Source organism: Dendrobium catenatum, unplaced genomic scaffold (assembly GCF_001605985.2).
Source record: "Dendrobium catenatum unplaced genomic scaffold, ASM160598v2 fragScaff_scaffold_372, whole genome shotgun sequence".
Lineage (NCBI taxonomy): Eukaryota > Viridiplantae > Streptophyta > Magnoliopsida > Asparagales > Orchidaceae > Dendrobium > Dendrobium catenatum.
This window is the reverse complement of record NW_021318834.1, coordinates 87,865-110,431: the sequence shown is the minus strand read 5'-3', so window position 1 is coordinate 110,431 and position 22,567 is coordinate 87,865. Positions and strand designations below refer to the sequence as shown.

Here is a 22,567-nt window from a genome sequence, read left to right as displayed (position 1 = left end):
TCAAGAGGTGCTAAGCCGATTCACTATGCTAAGAAAAGCTTCTATGGTTTGTGTTAAGTGACACCATGACCAAAGTCTTTAATCTCTTCGCACAACAAAATATATGTATGGGTCTTTAGGTATCTATTTGAAATAATTTAAATTTATTATTATTTTTTTCTTTTTAAAAATTTATTATGAGTCCCCTCTTCATTGAAAAATTTGGCAACATCTTGGTGTCTTCCTCGCATATGACCTCATCGAGTATGCTAGGCCTATCCACCAAGCTAAGAATAGCATGATGGTCAGTATCAGATGATATTGCGACCAATGTCTTTAATCCCACCATGCTATGAAAAGCATGTATGATCGATTTAAGGGTTGTTAGCTCGATCTGTGCACAACCGTTTTGCTTATGTAATAACTCATACAATGTGGGTGAGCCGAGACATCTCATGAGCCAGTTTGAGCTCGACTCGATAACGAGCTCATGAGTTGAGCTTATCGACCTGCGAGCTCAATCTCAATCTCATTTTGTAAATGAGCTCAAGTTCGAGCTTGATGAGGCTCGCCTTGCGAGCTGTCTCGTAATATAATAACTGATAAGGATTTTTTTCATAATACTATAGCTAATAAATATTTTTTTCTTTAAAAACATAGCTTTTTTCTCTTAAAAAACCTGCTATTATAGCTAATATTTAAAATAAGCTTACAGAAAATTGACAAAAAGCTTTGTATTAATAAAATTGCAGTAGTTCCAAAGGATAAATAAATCAACTTATTCTTTCCATGTGATAACACAATTCTTCTTCTTTGACGGCACGCCTTCTGGCCTTCTTCGTTGCTTTTGTGGATATCTCACGAGCTCGTTTATTTTTTCCACGAGCCGAGCTCGAGCTCAAGTGCCAGCTCATGATTTTTCTAGCAAGTCGAGCTAACCCTAGTGTCCACTATTGGATATTTTGATGTTCCAGACTCAATGACAAAGTCTGTTTCATGAAAGGGTGATTTTAGGGTGTCGTCACACAAAAATGCATTTGTAGACCGTCATTTTAAACCGCCTTCACTTGAATTGATCACAAGGGCCCCCCTTGAAATTTTGATGTTTTAAGCACAACGATTTAATCCGTTTTGTGATTAGATGCTGTTTGGGCCGTTTTGTACAATGTTGCACCCATCAACTGTCCCTTTCGTTGCCACTTGCTCGAGCCGTCCATGGGTGTTTTCTTCTTACCTAATTTGACGTCTCGGATATGTCAATGCACTCCATTTTCTTAAATGGACAACGCTTGAAATGGTTTTGATTGCAGTTGAGGCATTTCGAAGATTGTCACATAGGACCTTGTGTTTGATGGTCGTCTTTTGCGATGCACTCGATTGATTATGAAATGCATATAGAGTCAATAAATGCCCCCATCAAATATGGCACATGCCTAGTGCGGATCATGTTTGTTGCATTTGGACATTTGTTGACCTGTGGGTCTCTAAATATCTATTTTGAATGTCACGCTTAAGATTTCACCTTGAAAATTTCTAAGAGCTTGCTTAGATGTCATGTTAAGGGTTTCATTTTGCAGATTTTCAATAGCTTACTTAGATGTCACATCGACTGTTCTTCTTTGCAAATCTCCAGTAATACATATAGACAGATGCAATAAGTAAATTGAGCTTTGACATGTCTTGAAAGTTCATTTAACTTTGGTAAGTCTTTGAGTAAAAGTGAGACTGATCTCAAGGATCAGGTGTTGAAGTTGAATGTTCTTTGGTTCATTTTAGTGTAGTTTATTGAGCTAATAGAGGATTGTCATCGGTTCAATGCTTTGTGTTGAATGAAATTATTGATGACTACTTTTTTGATAGAGTTTGGGGGTACCATTTTCTTAGCTTTGTATTTTGATGGACATGCTGAAGAAGTTTACTTAAATTTTCTTGTTTAACATGTCAAGATTTGAATTTATCTTCTACCCCATGCATTCTGTTTTGGTAGGCTTTACAAAGATATTTGTTTGAATTGTCTTCGACTTCTTAGAATTTGAATTTACCTTGTACCTTATGTATTTTTCTTTGGCAAGCTTGAAGAATGAATCTACCTAATTGTCTTCTTTGACCTGTCTAGAGTAGAGCATATATTTGGCCCTGTGCTTTGTGCTTTAATGGGCTTGGTGAAAGATGCATACATGAGACCTAGTCTTCGGCGTTTATATTTAGTCGATGGTATGAAGTCATCTGTATGGTGAGTGCTTCATGCATTGACTTGTTGTTGACAAGATTCTCTAGGTTTATCCTCAGGCTTTTCATGAACTTCTGAATAACTTCTTCAGTCCTGAACTTCTTAAAGAAGGGAAACTCCTTTAGTCTTTGATCTATGCTTGATAGACTTACTGAAGAGAATTATGCTTCTTATTTGATAAAGATACTGAACTCGTCTTGGTGTCCTCTTTAGAAATGGATGACTCTTTTAGCAATACCTTGGCCCTTTGACTAATCAGGAAGAACTCTATGATCTGGGTTTCTTGAATTCCTCGAATCGGATAACAATGGGATTTGACAAATCTTGTCCTCAAGCTATAGAAATTGGGCTTCCTTACTGTAGCCTATCTAGCAGCTTGTTGAATAAACAAAGTTGTTAGCAACTCAACCAAACTTATGCTTGTTGAGTTTGATCTTATACACTTGCTCAAATGTGGGGGCTTTCATATTATTGCCTCTTCTTATGACTTATTGAGTTGGAAAAAAATTGTTAGAGGCTCAATTGCATTTTGGCTTGTTGAGTCCGATCTTATATATCCCCTCAAATCCTAAACTTGAGTTATAGTAAATCGTTCTTCTCCGATCTAATTCATTTGAACTTATAGACCTAAAAGTTCTTTCTTCCCAACTTTCATGGTCTTGGAATTTGATCATTTGGGAATCCTTTTGCTTGATTGCTTAAATGCTTTGTTGATTGAGACTTATCTCCTCAACTCTATCTTTCTTCGTTAGCTTGTTGAGAGAAATCTTCTAAATATGAGTTGCTCTTACTCGTCAAACTGGATAAGCTTTGAACTTGATAACATTTATCATTGGGCTAAACAAAAATAGGGGTTTTTCTATCACAGACACTTCTCATGGATTTTTGAATAAAAAGAAGCTGTCGGCGACTTAGCCACATCCAAACTTGTTGAGTCCAAACTTAGACACCTATTTGAGCATTGGATTTGTATTATAGAAGCACGTTCTTCACTCACTTGATTTGTTGAGATTTCCAGACTTGAAAGTTCGTTTAAACTTCAAAATTGAGACAAGTTGAGGGATGAACATTTCAACTTTTGTAGTGATAACATGTACTCGTTAAAATGTATTAGCTTTTGCTCTATTTTGCATAATAATATTCATTGTGTTATTAGTAGTTTCAAATAGATATTTAAGAATCTTGGCACGATGTACAATGTTGACCTAAATAAATATTTAAAATATCTTTTATCTTAGAGGAAAAATTTGACGGTGTTTCGATTTTGATGTGGGCTCCAAAAATTCGGCCCCGGCCTCCCCGCTTTTCTTTTTATTTGGCGAGGGAGTTTTAACGAACTAAGTTCCGGGGTAAATTTTGGAAGGCAGATGGGTTTGTAGATAAGACACTACCTAGAGATTTCGCCCTCATTTTTGCGATGACTTTATGATCTAAGTTCTGGTTTCCTATAGGTGCAAGCCCCTATAGTTAATTACCCCTCCCGATAACGAGAGAGAACTTTCAATTAAGGAATAAGACTAGTCATCAATCAGATACGTAGAAATACGTATTATCTAGCATATAGTAGCAGCATTGATTTGGAATTTGAGAATTCGAAAAGTTGAATTTGGGAATTTGAAAGGTTTGATATTGGAAAACTTGGATGATTTGAAGTTGGGATTTGATATTTAAAATAGAAATTTTCACCATCTTTCACTTAAAGCGGATTGTGGGGGAATGGATGATGGGCTCGATCAAGATCCCATGGTTCCGTCGTCCCGGGCCATCGTGGTCCCTGGTCTACTTAGTCAGAGGAGGTAGTCGACCCAACCTAACAGAAGGATCCTTGTCAGCAGCCATGGGTTGCTTCATCCAAGGGGACCTTGTAGACCTAGGGGGAATATTTGTCTAAGCAGACAAATTCAAATCCACCTTAGCTAACAGAGGGCTTTGTACCTATTGATTCATATCTCAAGAATTTGATTCCACTAAGGAGCGTATTGGCTCTGGCCATAACCGGTATTGTGTGGTGCCATTTGACAGTAAAACCACTCGATTCAGAGGGCCCCGGGTCGTCATAACCATTTATCCTGCGGTGCCATTTAGCGGCAAAATCGTCGGTTAGAGGACATGTACCACGTCCTTATTGGCAGGAAGATTGTATGAGAATGAATCCTAGTGATATTTTGGACTAGGCATTAGCTCTTTGTGAGCTGAAGTTATATTTGGATTTGTCCACCTCGACAGACTGTTACGGAGGGTGGATGAATTTTGCTTTAAGCAATTGATAGATTTATTTCAATTTTAAATATTTGGATTTTGGGATTTTTTTGATTTTGAGTGGCATTTGAAAAATATTTGTGAACTCCGATTGAGATTTCATTCAACACGGCCATCATCGGGGTGTTAGGGGTTATTTATCTTTATTGATTGAACTCTGTCAACCCTATCAACTTGACGATAGGGGATCAGGTTTCGTAGGTTTTATATACTTGATAGTGAATTCTCATTGTTATGGGCCTTGAAGGCCTAATATGAATGTATTAAGACAAATATAACGATCGCCACAACCGTATATCTGATTGTGGTTCGAACCCTGTCGACTTCTATTGTCCCGTATAGAAGGATCGGTTTCGAACTTGAATTCACTTGTCAACCCGCGCAGCATCCCTAGACGTCACGTGTGTATTAATAACATGCTCGTCGGGGCCAATGCGGGTGTTTGGGGGCATTTTATAATTATTTATCGGACCTTGTCGACTCCTATTTATTTGCTTAGGAGGATCGGGTCCATATTTAATAACCCGCGCGGCATCCCTAGACGTCACTTGGGTACCAATAACATGCTTGCCGGGGCCCATGCGGGTGTTTGGGGGCATTTTATAATCATTTACTGAACCTTGTCAACTCCTACCTACCTGTTTAGGAGGATCGGATTCAAATTTTATTGACCCGTGTAGCATCCCTAGACGTCACATGTGTTCCTACAACACGCTCGCCTGGGCCCATGTGGGTTTCATAATTTCTCTTACCCCTTTTAGTGTACCTATGTGTATACAAACTATGGTGCACGTGTGGGGATACTTTAAAATATTTGTAAACGCCTTCTGTCTGTTTGTATGATTGTTACAAATCCGGTGGCGTAAAGTAGCAGCTTCTGAATAGAGTTGTTCACTGCTTCGTACAGGCAGACCGTCGTGCACTATTGTTGCTTTCTGCAGGTGGATCGTAGTGCACTAACGAGTCTCCTGCTTTAGGTCGTAGGAGCTTGCACTTTTCTGAAGCTCTTCTATATTTTTCTTGTGGATAGCTTGTTGTGTATGACTCCTATGAAGGCCCATACGTATTTGCATTTTGCTATGTGTCATCTGTTTTTGTTTGTAGATGGCATCTGGTGTATATGACGGTTCTTTTACAAGGACCCGTAAGTATCTCCCTTTGCTATGATCTTCCACATTTTGCCTTCTAGCAGTTTATCTCCCAAGTATTTGTAGAATATTCATCGTCGTTGCCCCATGTCTATTCCACCTCATGTCGAATCTTTCTTGTTGTACTGACATGCTGATTGTGGTGTGGGTCTCTTATAACATATCTATCTTTCTCGAATGTAGACCGTTATGTGCTCGCTTACATATTAGTCCATACTGATAGCAAAGGCTCTACTCCTCTCCCTTACTTTGTTTGTGGACATATCATTGCATGATCCTTGTTACTGTTCATGCATATTTCATTGAGTGTGTTGTTATTGACATGCATGTTACTCTTGCATTTTATTTTTCATTGCATAGAAGCCTTTTTATCTGCTCATTAGCATTTGATCTCATTCATGATTGTATCTTCTTGGAATTGAATTGTTGTTAATGAGAGATACGACATTGCATTCCTTGTAGCTCCTTCGATGTTGCTTGTAGTATGTTATGTGCACTCCTACATTCGTAATGAACCATAATGACCCGCCAAATCTCTTTGTTTACAAGGGGAGTTGAATTTGCTTGCACGACGATGTGGATATCACTTGTTCTCGTTTGCAAGTTGATTTTTCATGAATATATCAAGCCATTCTATCATTCATCATTTGTATGCCTTGAAAATTCATTCAACATTCTTCCTGAGTTCTAGCTTGTACAGCTGCCTTGTTGTTTGGAATCAGGCTTGGCTTATTGCATCTTGGTTTAACCTTGATTTCATATGATTTGTTAAAGTCCAAGTCCTTGTTCTTTGTATTTAGGTTCAAATTAAGCTCAAGATTGTCACTTAAGTTAAAATTTTATTCATGCTCAAGTGTATTCTCAAATTTATTCAGCCCCCTGCTATCCTTTGAATTCAAATCCTTGCTTGAGTTTAAGTAGTTCAGGCTCTCGATGAACCTCTTCCATTCATGTCCCCTGTTGTCCTTCAAGTTCAAGCCTTGTCGCCTTAATGTTCAAATCAAGTTCTTCATCCTTTGAGTTCAAGTCCAAGTTTTGTCGACTTGATTCAAGTTCTGAGTATAGTTCCAAATGGTCAACTTGTATCTTTATTTAAGCTTGAATCCAAGTTTTCATTCAAGTCCTTGTGATTTATTTAAGCTTGGATTTTATTTTAGATTTGAGTTTATTACATTAAAGTCCACAAGTCCGAGTCCACCATTATTCTTTTGAGTTTAAATGAGGTCCAAGTCAAGTCTCACATTCACTCAAAATTTCGGCAGCCTCCCGGCGTCTCCCCCGTTTAGGGGAAAACTACGAAAAGCTGGGCCTTTCCCACCACGCTAAGAAAAGAGTGTATGGTAGGTGCCCTCTTTCGAGGACACCACGGCCGTGTATTTTTTGATCCCCCACCACGCTAAGAAAAGCGTGTATAGTCGGTTTTCCGGTGCGCTACAAACTTTGAAAAAGGGATTTTCGGTGATTACCAGCTTCGTCGCAAGCGTCAAGACGCACGTCCTCCCATCACGCTAAGAAAAGCGTGTATAGGTGGTCGTTTTGTCTCGACGCATGCATTGAAATTGGGTTCTTGGAGTTTTAGGGTTTAGGAGTTATACCTTGGCGGCCGTCGGCGCGGAGATTTTATAAAAATGTACAAACTCTCTCCCTCTCTCTCTTTTATCTCTTTTTTTTTTACATATGCACACATATATTTAAAACCAATAGCCATGTCATGAGCGATTATTGACATTGGTGGATAATAAACTAACAATATTAATCATTTCAACTAATAATGACAGGTGATGCTAGTAATACAAATGGATAGGTGAAGAATGTATACTCACATACATAAAACTTACTGTGCAATTTTTGGGTGAAATGCAATGGGAAATGGACTGATTTAATATTGGGTTTGGGTTGTGGAGGATGAGATAGTTTTGGGCTGCTGGTTTGTGTTTGGAGAAGTGAATAATTGCTGTTTAAGTGGAGTTTGGTGGCTTGGTTTAGTGCAGGTGGAGAGCTGTAGGTAGGTTAGACTATTGGGACATGTATGTAAAGGTAGCAGCTTGTGAGGGTAGGAGGAAGAGTGGGCTGTTTGGAGATTTGCTGAGAAGGATTGGGGATTTTTTTGAGTTGGTAGTAGTCTGTTTTAAGTTGGGTTTGTGAGGTAGGTGATTAGGAGGAAATGGAGTGTGAGGCTATAGCTGTTATGGAGGAGGAATACGGAAGCTGATGTAGGAGGTCTTCACGTGAAGAGAAGATTGGTCTTGCTTGATTTTGGTGTGGAGTTTGGTTTGGAGAGGAGTGTAGGCTGGAGTTGTTTTGCTGAAGAGGGAGAATGGGATGAGAGGTGTAGGAGCTGCTAGTAGTGGGAAGTTTCACGTGGAGAGCTGCAGGAACCAAGCAAATGGGAGTGGGGGCTTGTGTGTGTATATATAGAGATGAGAGGGATCAGTTAGGAGCACATGATAAGCCCTTTTTTATTTATTTTTATTTACACTTGCCTGACAAAAACAGGTGGCTGCTGTAGGTATGGAGCAGAACTTTGACAGGGCAGCTGTAGTTTTGATGGATTTGACAGAAACTTTTTTTTTTTGCAGGGATATGGGCTGCTAATACAGCAGGATTTGAGCAGGATAAGGGTAGGTTTTGGGCAGAACTTGGCCACAGATAATGATTTGGTCATTTTTATATGTTTATTTTTTTGTTTCTTTCTCTTGGCTATAGCAGAGAAGTCAACATTTGAACTTTAATTTAAATTTTAAAAAATGCTCCCTATTTTGTAGCGGATTTTCTATGACAATTTCATAGCGCATTCTTGTTTTTGCAAAAGATTTTTGAGGAAATCTTAGTTCATCTTTTATGATGATCTAGAAATTTATTTTTGCTTTGCAAGAGAATTTCTAGAATTTTTGAGTATAGCCATTAATAGAAATAGAGAATATATTTATCAAGAAAGTTTTAAATACAACTTCTCGAACTTGCTTCTTTAGGGGTGATACTTCCTCAAATACCTACCATTGATCGATGGCTTGTGCCTTTGTCCACTAATGTTAATGAGTTAATAAACTTCTCATTTATATGCATTTTTTATGAAGAAGAGACCCTCTAAATTTGGCTTAAATTTACCACCAATTCTTTGATTAGAAATGATTGGCCTTCTCAACACAAAAATCAACTCTTCATCTTTGAATGTTGGAGGATGCACCAAGTAATCAAATGATCTTGACATCTTCGCTCGATACATCTCAAGATTTTATTGAGTTTGGAGTCTAATTTCATCTACTGCGTCAAGCTCTTCTAACATCAAATGAACATTCTACTTCTAAGTGAGATTACACTAAATGGTTCTCGAAATGATGACAACTCAACATTAAAAAGTAATACTACTTCAGCTTTGAACACTAAAAAGGAGTGATTTTTATTGGTGTGTTATAGTTAGTCTGGTATGCCCAAAATTTTTTATCATTTTTATGTGTCATTACCTCATGTTTTTTGTGAGGATTTTCTTCAGTAGCTTTATGAACATTTTATTCAAAGGCTTCCACAATTTATTTTCCTTTGGATTGTAAATTGATAAATATCACAAATTGATTTATATCGATCGACAAATCTATTTATTTTGATGCTTTTAAAAGTTGGACAATTTTCTGAAATAACACAGCATGACACTGAATCTGTAGACAACATAGTGAGTGAAAAAGTTAATTAATTGCTCACCAGTAACTTTTTTGAAAAGAGTTGCTTCTCCTCACTTAGGGAAGTGATGGGTTACTGCTAAGATGAAGTGGTGTCTAGCTGATAATGGTGGATCGATTCAGCCATACCTGTTAACAGCGAATGGCGCACCATGGCGCAAAGGTTCCTTTGGAGCCATGGCGCATAGCGCACGGCACGACGCGCGCTATTTTTAACATGACGCAAATTATATAAGAATTATAAAATAATAATCATGAATATGAAATATCATTAAAAATGAAAGACAAGCTATCCAAGAGAGAAGAATTCACATTTAAAGTTCTCATCCCTTCCTCCTCTCCTATAGAGTCCAATGTCTCCCAATCAAAGCATGCACTCATGAAGAAAACTTAAACAAAGCATGCACTCATGAAGAAGCAGACTATCACTAACAACTATTACTAAAGATGATGAATACAACAATATGTAGGGCTACTGGGGGTCCAAGGGGGCGCTGCGCCCTGGCGGGATTCGACCTGTACCGAGCGGTACCGAGCATGTACATAGCGGTACCATAGCGGTACCGAGAGTTTTTTTTTTTTAATTTTAAGAGGTGGACGCCTCTAAACTATGGTTGCTAGTGAAATACTTCAAGTAGCAATCAATAAGAAGCATACCTGCTAAGTTGTAAATTCTTGTATAAGTATAATTAAATTTAAAAACAATTTGGCGCACTATTTTGCGTCGTGCGCTATGGCTCACATGTGTCGCAAATAGCGCGCGCTATTTTAAACACATGCGCCTCGCCATGAACATGGCGCCGTAGGTGCGCCGCGCCACGCCGTGCGCCATGGCGCGCGCTATTTTGCGCCATGACAACTATGGATTCAGCCAATTATATATGTGCCATAGTACTGGAAAGATTAGGTTGCAAGTGTGGGGTGCAACAGATTTGGCAATTAATGTAATGTATTACTATGCACTTGGATCTTGTGACACTTCTTAGCTTGTTTAATACTATCTTTCACCATTAACAGCCAATAATAATTCATTCTCTTGATTTTGATGGCTATTTTGGGATTTGGTTGATGTGCATCATAAAGTCCCTTATAAACTTCGATCACGACCTTATCATCTTCCTCTATTCCTAGGTATCATAATCACATGACGAGACGTCGTCGTGCGAAGACAAACGGAGCACGATGCGATGATTCGAGCGAGATTTCCGCAGTCGTGCGAGTCGGCGCTGAACAGGTACGAAATTTTTTTTTTTATTTGATTTTGGCTGCCGTATACAGGTCAACAGTTGTTGATGAACGCATACCACAATTTTTTTTCCATTATATGTAAGGAATGATTTGTTTGCTAGAAGTTTCACTTTTTTTGTTTTTGTTTTTGCTAGAAGTTTCACTTCTTTACAATAATTGATAAAAGATTGACTCCAATCATCTTACTCTTGTACTATTAAGACTCTTAGCCAATATTTTTGAGGCTTTACCAGACTTTTGCATTCTTTTGATGGTGTGAGATTTGTCTTGTTGATTCTCAAGAATGATTTGTGGAGGAGAGTAAGGATCAACCGGATTTGCATCATGCTGGATTAAAACTAATAGGGGGGATTTCAACATCACTACCAAAAACATTTATACTTCAGCCAAAACAAAAAGGATAAGTTTAATTATTTCATCACGTAATAGTTACAAAAAAATGTGTTTAACTCCTTCAGCATTGACGGACTAAGGCTTTGTTTGGAAAGGCTTTTTTACTGCTTCTTAAAGCAGTTTTCTAGTACAAAAATTTATAAAAGTCATCCCAAACAAAGCATAAGGCTACAATATTTCTTGCTGCAATAACAACAACAACAACATCAAGCCTTTATCCCACTATCTGAGGTCGACTACATGAATCCTTTTTCTCCGTTATGTCATGTTAAGAGTCGAATTCTCATTTAGATCTAATAAAGAAAGGTTATTCTAATATTTTATAATCAAGTCTTTTTAGGTCTACCTCTACCTTTCTTAACATAGGTCAAATCTAATACATCTAGTCTCTTAACCGGGTCATTGGAAGGTCGTCGTTTTATATGACCAAACCATCTAAGGCGACTCTTTAATCTTATCTGCCACTGGAGCTACTCCAATCTTTTCACGTATATGCTCATTTTGTATCATGTCTCTAAGAATAAAGCCACTCATCGACCTGAACATCCTCATCTCTGCAACACTTAACTTAGTATTATGCTTTTCTTTTAATGGCCAACTTTTTGAGCCATAAAGCATTGTAGGGCTCACCACCATCTTATAGAATTTTCCCTTAAGTTTGAGTGGTACTTTTCTATCACACAACAAGCCTGATGCATTCCTCCACTTCAACCATCCAACTTTAATTCTACTATTAATATCCCCATCTATTTCACCATCACTTTGAAAAATAGATCCAAGATATCTCAAATGAATACTCTTATTAATGACTTAATCGCACAAAGTTACAAACCCCCCACTAGATCTATTACTACTAAAATGACACTCCATGTATTCGGTTTTAGATCTACTCAAACGAAAATCTAAACTCTAAGGTTGACCACCATAATTCAAGTTTACCTTCAACTCCCTCTTTAGTCGTATCAACAAGAAGAATATCATCAGCAAAAACCATACACTAGGGAATATCCTCTTGCAAATCTTTAGTAAGAAAATCCAATACTAAAGCAAAAAGATATGGGCTTAAGGCTAATCCTTGATGTAATCCAACTGAAATTGGAAAATACTTGGTTTTAACCACCTTGTGTTTGAACACAAGTAACAGCTCCAACATATATGTCCCTAATGATTTGAATATAAGCATTATTTATCCCTTTCATTTTTAGAACACTCCATAACACTTCACTTGGAATTTTATCATATGCTTTCTCTAAATCAATAAATATCATATATTGATCCACCTTTTTCTCTCTATACTTCTCCATCAAACCTCTCAATAAATGCATGGCTTCTATAGTAGACCTACTCAACATGAATCCAAATTGATTTTGAGAAACATTGATATCACGTCATAACCTATGCTCCATAACTCTCCAAAAGTTTAAAAGTATGACACAACAATTTAATTCCTCTATAATTCGTATAATCTTGTGCATCACCTTTATTCTTATAAATATGAATCAACACACTCATTCTCCAAACATATGGCATCTTTTTAATCTTCAAAATAATATTAAAAAATTTAGTAAACCAAGAAATTTCTTCATCACCCAAGCATTTCCACACCTCTATTGGAATATCATTAGGATTAACAGTTTTCCCACACTTCATTTTCTTTAAAAACTCTTTAACTTCAATTTTAGTAATACGCCGATAAAATATTTCTTACTGCAATTTTAAAAAATTATATTTAATTTTTTTTTTTTTGAAAGAAAGAACAACAAAATTAAATATAAAGCATAAAACATTCTTTAAAATTAGCGTGACAAGGAGTGATTTCAATGATTGACTCATAGGCGGTCGAGGACATCAACAATTTTGCTTCGATATAGATTTTCTCATGAATCATCTCCCTACTCTAATATCTAAATAATTAATCTCTCTTTAAAAAAAAAGCCTTATTTAGGGTTGGCTTTGTACTAGAGTAAATCGATTTAGGTTTCTTTTATTTCTTTAACATATAATATAAGATTGGTTATTAACCTTACATCGCTCTCAAGATTTCTCATTTAATCGTGGGACAGAAATGACAGTTTTAATCTACCAAGATATTGAAAAATGAATAACATTGTTGTCATTTCAACTTCTTAGATGGTTACCTAATAATTTATTTTAATCCAAAATTAAGAGTTCTAATTGGTTAATTAGTCATTCTTATTTCAATTGTCTCCTCCATGGCAATACTTTTTTCCATACCATGTTTGAATTTTCTTATTCACTTATATAGGTAAGGAAAGGATTCTTTCATGGGAGATGAGTTTTTTGTTGGCTAGGATTGGTGTAAATACTTTGATGCTAGTTTCTTCATAGTATATTTTTTTTTTTAATTGTTTCTTCATAGTTATTTTTCTTTGTTTCTGCAGTTTCCTATTTTACTTTTACATTTCCTTACTTCTTAGTTAATTTGCTTAAGATTCTCCCCACATTGCTCTTCCTTTTCATTGAGTTATGAACTTGAGGAGCACTTTGATGACATTCCATGGTAATTGTGAGAAGGTTAATCATTATCTGCCATTTTTTTCAGAGAAACTTCTTCCTCTAAGATTTAAGTGATCCCTATTCACCGTGTTATTCTTACATGAACTGCAGGGAACTCTGGCGGCCCTTTGATTGACTCCTATGGTCATGTTATTGGAGTTAACACAGCAACATTCACACGAAAGGGTACTCCTTGTTTCCATACTTTGATACTTGTTTAGATATAGATAAATAATGCATTTAAGATGAGAAGCCATCTAATTATAGAAAACATCTTTATATGATTAATCCATTTTTACATGAAACAGAAATATTTGGTCATGATGAGAAATGGAATATATATTTTGATGATATTTATATATATGTAAAGTTGTCATGTTATTTGTGTTGAAAATGATTTTGTTTGGGACAGCTTTTTACTGCTGCAACAATTAAAATTTTTGTACTAGAAAGTTGCTTTAAGAAGAAGTAAGAAAGCTGTCTCAAATGAAGTCAAAGTTTAATTGTATTTGTTCATCATGTACAGGATCTGGTGTATCTTCTGGTGTGAACTTTGCCATACCAATTGATGCTGTTGTGCGCATTATCCCTTCCCTGATTGTGAATGGAACTGACATCAAAGATAGGTTTTAAATTTGTTTACGTTATGAGTATTTTCTTTTGTTTTTTCCTCATTTCCTGAGCTTAGAATTTATGAAAGCTTTACAGCCTGAATCAAATGGAATTATTTTTTTTTCTTCTTAAAAAAAATTATTCCCAAATTAAATTATCGGTGTAAAATGTTTTATTGTTCTTTTATATGGTCTTAGTATTTGTGAGTCTTGCTTTTATAAGTGCTAAATAACAGCATAGATGTTGTCATATGGCTTTTAACTCAAGTACATGAATAATCTCTCACCTACAGTTTTTTCTTGTGTTTTGTTTTTCAAAAGCTCTTTTGATTTTTATGAGAAATGAGCTTTTAAAAACGCCAAACCGCACATGTGTGATTGTTATGAATTCTATGAAACATTGCAAAAACATAGAGACAACATAGCTATGCCAATTGAAACTTTAGTGATGCAGGACATGTTAAGGTATAGGAGTTTTTAGTATGGATTAACCAAACAGAAAATTCATGTAGAAATTCAGAGCTGAAGATGACCACACTGATCAAAAGTCACATGGCAATTAGAATGTCCAGATTATGCAAGTTTTACCCAACCCAATGACACATGTAAATTAATTGCAAAATGCGTAGATGAAAGAATTCATCGAATAAGAGAGTCAAATCTTACGCTAATGCAAGAAAGATGACTTCCCAGAAAAAATTGTCAATCAAGAGTGGGAGAAGAATTTGCATCTAACCACTTGCTAGAAGACCGAACATGAGTAGGAGTAATTACCGATTAGAAGACTGAACAGATGTAGCAGAAGTAACAAAGGCCAAGGGAATCAAACAACATTGGGAACAGGAACCAGTGACTGAACCAACAAAACTTAGACAAAGTACCAACAAGAAGTTAGTGAACCAACAAAAAAACGGTGAAACAGCTAAACAGAGGCAGAACCAAACTAATCATACCCGAGAAGAAGCAATGAATCAATCTAATCAGCATAATAGATGTTGACCGCCATTCAAAACTACAAGAAAAAAAATGATAATAATTAAAAAAAAAAAAAAATCTGTCAAATCCCTGTCTTCAGCTGCCAAACTCTACTCTAATCTCAACCAAAATCCCTGTATATTCGGTTGCCCATTCCTTGTGGATCGGTGTCGTCGCATTTCTTCCCTCATTCCCGGTGCAGAGAATTTGAGAAGCCTCCATCCATTGATGGGTGATAAGTGCAAATATGTCAGTAAAAACGTGCTGTTTTAATTGTGTTTGTGTATGAAAAAATAAGAAATGGGCAAAATTTTCAAGTATAGTACAATGTCATGGCATCGGGTACTATACCGTCGCGGCACTATCATTGAGACCGCCGGAGTGCCCAAATATGGACATGGCAACACCTATTTCTATTTGACATCACTGTAGCGTCGGAGGAGTTAGCACCACAAAGCACAATCTCTATCTGCATAGCGCTGCAACACAATTCCAGTGTTGTCAGGTCAAGGGAAGTGCCACATGGATGCCACATCACTCAACCATCAACAGCGCCGCGGCACTACAGTTTTAACTATTCAGGTCATGATCTGCCAGCGAAGCGACACATTGATTCATTAAACAATAGGTCTATGTCAGCAAGCACCACAATGGAGAAAACCCTTTAGCACTGTGGCGTTACTTCATTTTATGGGCGTCACGGCATAAGTATCTCGAGCGTTGTGGCTACAGAATTCATTTTCTAAATTTTTCTATAAATATTACGTTTGTAATGTTAATAGAGGAGTTCGATTACTTATTTAATTTTAGTCTTTATAATGCTTCACTGGTTTTTTCTTATGAGTAACAACTAAGGGAATTTGGGTAAATATTAGATATACTCCATTAGAGTGATCGCCTTGTGTTTGTGAAATCAATTCTGTAAGTTCAAAGATGAGCGTAGAGGAGATCATTGAATCCATCCGGTGATATCTTTAATTATGTACTTTCTTTCTTTTGTACAATTAATACTTGTTCTTCATATCTGACTAAATTCTCTAGTTTTGGATTGTTGGTGTAAATAAAACATAAAGTACTAATGAACTCTCTTCATCAATAATTTCTAGATATTTTTAATATATCAAGTCTTCATTTAATGCATATAGTGGTCATATGTGTAGTTAATATCAGATGTAATGTGGAGCTTATGAATAGGAAAGCATGCACCATAAGGTATGTTGGATTTGTATGATGCAAGTATAGACATAGTGCTTCTCATGTATCAAATTTATAGAGATGAATTGTCATAAGAGGGTTTGAACAGTACATGTTTACTTACTATTCTAAGATTCTCATAGGATGACAGACTATGAGAGTTTAAAATGATATTAAGATTGACAGGTTAAATTTGTCATTTGTCTCTTTATGCTTGACTCAGCGGTCGGTAATGCATATGTTTTGAATAAAATCAATATAAAAGATAATCATGGAGAACATTGTATTTATATTCCATCAATATGAAGTAATTTATCCAAATAATGTTTTATTTAATTATTTTTTATTTTAAATAATCAATAAGGCAGTCGGTGGCGGACGATGGTCGAGGAGGAGTTTGGTGGCAAGAGAACTCTAATTTCTCTTCTTTTTTTTTTTTACTCTGATTTCTGTTTGTTTCCTCTCATCTTTCTCTTTATTGCTTCCTCCTTAATTAATGAAGAATAAGATGTCTATTTCTAATTTTTCAGGAGTGGCATATCCAGTAAATATGAAAAGGATCAAAGGCAAGTTGGGAATGTTTTAAATGGGTGATCGATATCGGCTCTTTCAATTATGGACCATTGATCAAGTATTTAGATGTCTTAATGATGTCAAAATTCGGCTATCTTGTGATCATTGGATTTGTCTCATCTAGCTGCTCGATTCGACTATAAGCATGCTGCTTTTGAAAATCAATTGATTGCCCAATTTATGGTTTGAACTTTTCAAATATGCTTCAAGTCCTTGATTTGAACACATTTGGCCTCGGATTGTGTCAACTTTGGTGTTGTTGGTTTCGTCTTTTCCAGACGTTCAATTTGACTATAAATTTGTTAAAATTAGAGTTCAGATAGTCCTGAATTTAAATTTAGAAGTTTTTATTGCGAATTTACTTTATGATTAATGCTCGATCAAGATAATTTTTTTGATGATATATCACCCATATTAACTTATTAAATTACCATTAAAAATTACATATTTGAATAAATTAACATAATTATAATATTTAAAGAAATAAACTAAACATTAGAAGCCTATATCATATATGCGCATTAGCTGCTTAATGTTGTACAAATTCTTAATTCTAATCCCTAGAATTTTTCTATAAAAAAAAATGTTGTACAAATTCTTACGCGAGAGCATGAAAATTATATTTCATAAAATATCATTTACTCTTAATCTTTTTTTTTTTTTTTTTTTTTTTTTTTTTTTTTGAGAAATTTGAAGATTGCGCTCATATATAAATAAAAACAAAATTGCAGTTACAGATACAAGAAGAAAAATAAAAAAACTTATGATGAAAAACATAGAAAAGAATTCCAAAACAAATGGAGATCACAGAGAAAAAAAAAAGGAGGGGGGGGGGGGAAGGGGGGGGGGGGAACTATGTGACTCAGGTATGAGAGCGCCCAAATACATCAGTAATCAGCATTCATCCAACTGGTTGGAATAAAGAATTCCTCCAACAGAGCCTAAAATAAACTTCCCTGGTTGCCTCAGGCCAGCAAAAGGAGCAAACAGCACAAGGGCCATCCAAGGGGAACCACCAGTGAAACCACCATCCAGCCTGGGGCTCCCAGTTCATCATCATCCCATCAAAATTCCGATCGACAAAAATGCGGCCAAAACTCCAATCACCTGAACCCGGATCAGAAATAGCCAACAAATTTCATTTTAAGCAAATCCACATTCTTCCATTGCTTAGCCTTCCCACTTATTTTATCTTTTATACAGTCAGCTACCACCAATGGCAAAGAATAAATGTTAGAGAAACGCCTGTTGTTTCTCTCTTTCCAGATATGATAAACAGTGCACGCCATGATAGAGAAACAAAAAAATTTCTCTAACTTAAAAGTAGAAATTTCTGAATCTAAAAAATCATAAGCCTAAAAAAGATTAGGCCTAAATAGAAATCTTTCAAATAAAGGAATAACCAATATAAGAATTGAAAAAGAATAGTCACAGTAAAAAAACATATGATGGTGAGACTCTGAATTGCTGTTACAAAGAGAACAGCCAGCCTGCACAAGAATTCCTATCCGGATAAGCACATCAGCACATTTTAAATTTCTCCAGCATTGTCATCCATGCATAACATGTAAATTTAAGAGATGCTTTTTTATGCCAAATAAATCCATGCCACTGAACCTCCTCAAAATGGGAATAAATTGTGTAGTAAATTACTTGAAGTTAGGATTATATGAGCCATCCCATGCCAAAGCAGGTTGCTCATGAATGTGAGTATTAGAGATGGCCAACTCGATATGAGATGGTAAATAATCCGGCAATCTCCATTGTCCATTAATGATAAAATCCCCCACCATAGTATTATTGAGTCTAGAATCGGCATAAAGTTCAGCTAACATATTCCCATTAATCCAAGGATCCCATAAAACAGAAAACTTGCAAAAAGGGCCAACAGAGAAAGAGAGAAGAGGTTTAATCAGCTGGGCCTGAAGACAAATAAGTTTCTAGAATTTGGAAGCAGAGTTAGAAGGGGGTTTCCATGGAGATTCAAATCTAGCCTTAGAACAAGATCCCGTGAGGGAATCAGTGTTATAAAGTCTCCAAATAAAGGAGCAGAAAACCCCATAATAAAAGGCATCAAAAGAGAGAATGCCAAGACCACCATTAATTTTAGGTTTAGAAATACTATTCCAAGGAACCATTTATAAAAACAGAAAAATAGACCTCCGAGATACATCCTTTAATCCACTTAATAAAGGTATCAAGAAATCTTTAAGTTTTAATCTATGCAATAGAAATTCTCTAGAAATTGAATCAAATGCTTTACGAATGTCCAATTTAGCACAAAAAAGGTTGCTACCAGTTTTAAATTCCCTCAACAATTCAGCCGCCAAGATGATATTATCATAAGAGCATCTCTTAGCAATAAATCCATCTTGACTATCATGGATAATGTGAGGGAGCACCAATTTCAACCTATTAGCAATCAACTTGGCAATCACTTTGTAAAAAATATTACATAGTGAGATAGGTCTATAGTCAGATATGTGGCTAACATGTGAATTTTTTGGAATAAGATAAATTACAGTTGCTTTAGCAGCTCTTGGCAAGTAACCATAGGTGAGAAAGCTCTTAATAGCTCTACAAATTTGAGGTCCCAACACATGCCAGGTTTTCTTATAAAACTCAAAAGAGAAACCATCTGGGCCAGGGGTAGCAACAACCTTACCAGAAAACACAATCTTTTTTAATCCATCATCTGTCATGATGTCACCGGGGCAAGTAGGATGGAGTGAAGTTGAGGGGGAACAAGATTGCCCATAGGGATGGAAGGGTCATTCCAAAAAACCTGATTGGAAGCATTAAATAAACTTTGAAAATGCATAATAATAGCCTCAAAAATCCCAGAGTGAGTGGAAAAATGACCGAGCTCAGTGGTGATTTCTCTAATGATGTTCCTATTTTTCCTAGCTTTTATCTTAGCATATAGAAACCCTAAATCATCCTCCCGCTTAGTGAGCCAATAGGCCTTAGCTCTTTAAGAAATCCAAGAAGACCAGATAGATTGAAGAGAAGCAAGATGCTCATTAATCCTATTAAGATTAAGATTTAAAATCTGATTCAAAGGTTGAACTTGAAGGTCATTCATGCAACTGCTCTACTTACTTTAAGATATTGAATAGCATTTGATAGATAATTAGCAGAGGACCAGTTTTTGCCTTTAAGAGATCTTTTATGAAACTTAAGGCAATGGTAAAAAGCTGAAATTGGACTACCTTGAGCCGGCCTAGCAAAAGCAGCCATAATGTCTTCCCAGAAGGAATTCATCCTGACTCAAAAATTTTTAAACATAAATCTAGTCTTAGAGGAGTGGGAAGAGGTACCCATGAAGATTATGGGTGAATGATCTGATCCCCCAAGAGGAGGGACTTTGTAAAAAGCTGATTGAAAACAATTGATCAGTGCCAGATTGACCAAAACCCTATCTAGTTTAATGTGGATGGGCATATCCACTTTTTGGTTGAACCAAGTGAAATAGAGTCCAACAGAGGCCAAGTCTTGAACCCCACAATCAAAAATGCATTTATTTAGCTCTCCCGAAGAACTAGAAAGAAGAGGTGTGCCACCAGATTTTTCATATTCAAACCTATAACAATTGAATTCACCCAAGATGATCCAAGGTTGGTCCAGAGGAGGTACCAGACTACGGAGGTCATCCCAAAGTCCAATCCTTTCTGCCACATTGTTCGAAGCATAAATAACCGAGTGATGAACAGGAGGAGCATATCCATCAGAAAAAATGCTATGGATGAGTTGAGAAGAGGTGGAGGGTGAGGGGACAGAATTCTTATCCCATTTGAGCCAGATTCTCCAATGGGAGGAGAAATTGAAATTGTTGTAACTATCCTCCTCTTCAAATACTCTATGAGTATTTAAAAACCAAGGATCCAAAGAAGACTGAAGAGGAATTTTAGCTTCAAGAATACCCAAAAATTTAAGGTTGTAAGAAGAAATCAACTCCTGCAAAATCGCACTTTGTCCGGGTTATTAAAACCCCTCACATTCCAACAAGCTAGACGTGTGCAAGACATTAAAAACGTGAGCCCTTAGCCTTTTTATTGGATTTAGGCTTTCCTTTTTTAGACTCTTTAGGAGATTTGGTATTATTTTTTGAAGATCTAGAATGGGTGGAAGAAGAGCTAACAACATTAGAGGTAGTAGGTTGTTCAGAAGTAGAGTGACCCGGTGAGAGTTCCACCAGGGAAGAATTATCAGGTTGCGGGAGAGAGGGGTTCTCAGTTTGCAAGGAGGCAAACCTATTGATATTAGTAATTTTGGTAGAAGGTGAGGGAAGTTCCGAGGAAAAAGAGACTTCAGTAGGAAGGTTCAAGTTAGGTAAAGGGGGTTCCTTATTGGGAATCTTCAAAGCGGGGTTGGAAAAGGTGATAATAGCAGGGGTGGTAGAATCAGTAATGTCAGTAGGAAGAGGAGAAGGAGAGAATTGGGAAAGCATAGCCAACAGAGGAGTGTCTGCTGTAGGAGGATTCGGTAGTAAAGGAGGTAATGTGTTAATGGGAGGAACAGGAACTAGATTTGTGGGACGAGGCAAAGGAGGTTTTGAAGAATCAAGTTGCTTCCTATAATTAGGATTTATGCTAGAGCTTCTTCCCCTGGGACGGGCAACCAGAGGAATAGCATGTTTGGGGTTGGGGTTAGAAGAACAGAGGGAAAAGGGTGGAAGAGAGATCCACACCCTTCACAAGGAGATGGTTTCCAGTCATAAACCACCTTAAGGTTCAAATCCTCCCCATCAATCTAGATCGGGATCTCATCCGACAGAGAGGAATTTTTGTTAATTTGCACGCACACCCTAGCAAAAGTGAGTCGGGTCCGTTTTGCTGTGAGAGTATCAACCGAGATGGGAACACCAATAAAGCTAGCTATCCTAGAGATACCAATAGGAGTCCACAAAGCCAGGGGAAGGTTGATAATTTTAATCCATAACGAGATAGAGACGTACTCATCCCTAACCGGCTTAAACTTCGGCGACCAATGTTGGAGGATGATTGGTTTCCCTAAAAGTAACCAAGGTCCCCCGGTCCAAATCATTTCAAGATCCTCCAGCGAAGTGAATTTTAACAGAAAAAAACCATCCGCTAAAGAAAGTAAAGACATCGAACCTTTGATGTTCCAAACCTTTTTCATCGCGGAGAGCAATCGTTCGTCATAAGGCCGAGGGCCGATCGAGTATCCCACTAAAGAGAGCGTCCATAAGCTGGAACCCTCTGAAAGATCATCCGATGAAAATGTAAGCTTCTGATTGGGAGAAACAAAGGAAATCGGAAAATCGGAAGTTGTAGAAGCTGGTGTAGAGAGATTATCTGCATATGAGCCAAGAAGAGTAGAGGGTGGCTGGCCCATGAGCGAGGAGTTGGAGAGAGGAGGTAAGTCTTGAGGAGCAAACTCCATCAGGAGGAGAAGAGGGGCCTCTTCCTCGAAGGAAAGAGACGGTGGCGGCTAGGGAACCAAAACCCTAGCAGAGCCAGAAAATATCTCCGCACAGCCTCACAAATACCATTAAATTCTAACTCAATCAATTAATGAAGCTCAAACATTTACTCTTAATCCCAATTATATCTTTGCATATAACTCATGTTTACTTGTATTACATTTTAGCTTTAAAGTTTCCTAAGAATTAAACAAAATATAATCTAATTAATCATAATCAGGCTTCGTTTGGGTCAGCATCTTTATTCTTTTATAAAATAATTTTTTTAGTATAAAATTGTTTTAAACTAAAAAATTTTGTAATGAAAAATTACTTTT

The 22,567-nt window shown here is 36.8% G+C and overlaps 1 protein-coding gene across 4 annotated transcripts in view; it reads left to right on the top strand.

Annotated features, from left to right (window-relative positions):
- The window catches only part of LOC110094245 (protease Do-like 5, chloroplastic), a 29,335-nt gene extending 14,987 nt beyond the window's left edge, over positions 1 to 14,348 (top strand). For 3 of the 4 annotated variants that reach the window (XM_020819434.2, XM_020819428.2, XM_020819430.2), the window contains 3 exons: positions 8,196 to 8,237; positions 13,563 to 13,637; positions 13,978 to 14,348. In XM_020819434.2, the coding sequence (XP_020675093.1) occupies positions 8,196 to 8,237; positions 13,563 to 13,637; positions 13,978 to 14,084 (224 nt within the window). In that variant the 3' untranslated portion in view covers positions 14,085 to 14,348. The remainder of the gene's footprint in view (positions 1 to 8,195; positions 8,238 to 13,562; positions 13,638 to 13,977) is intronic. The other variant, XM_020819431.2, reaches the window with a different exon arrangement.
- The last annotated feature ends 8,219 nt before the right edge of the window (positions 14,349 to 22,567 follow it).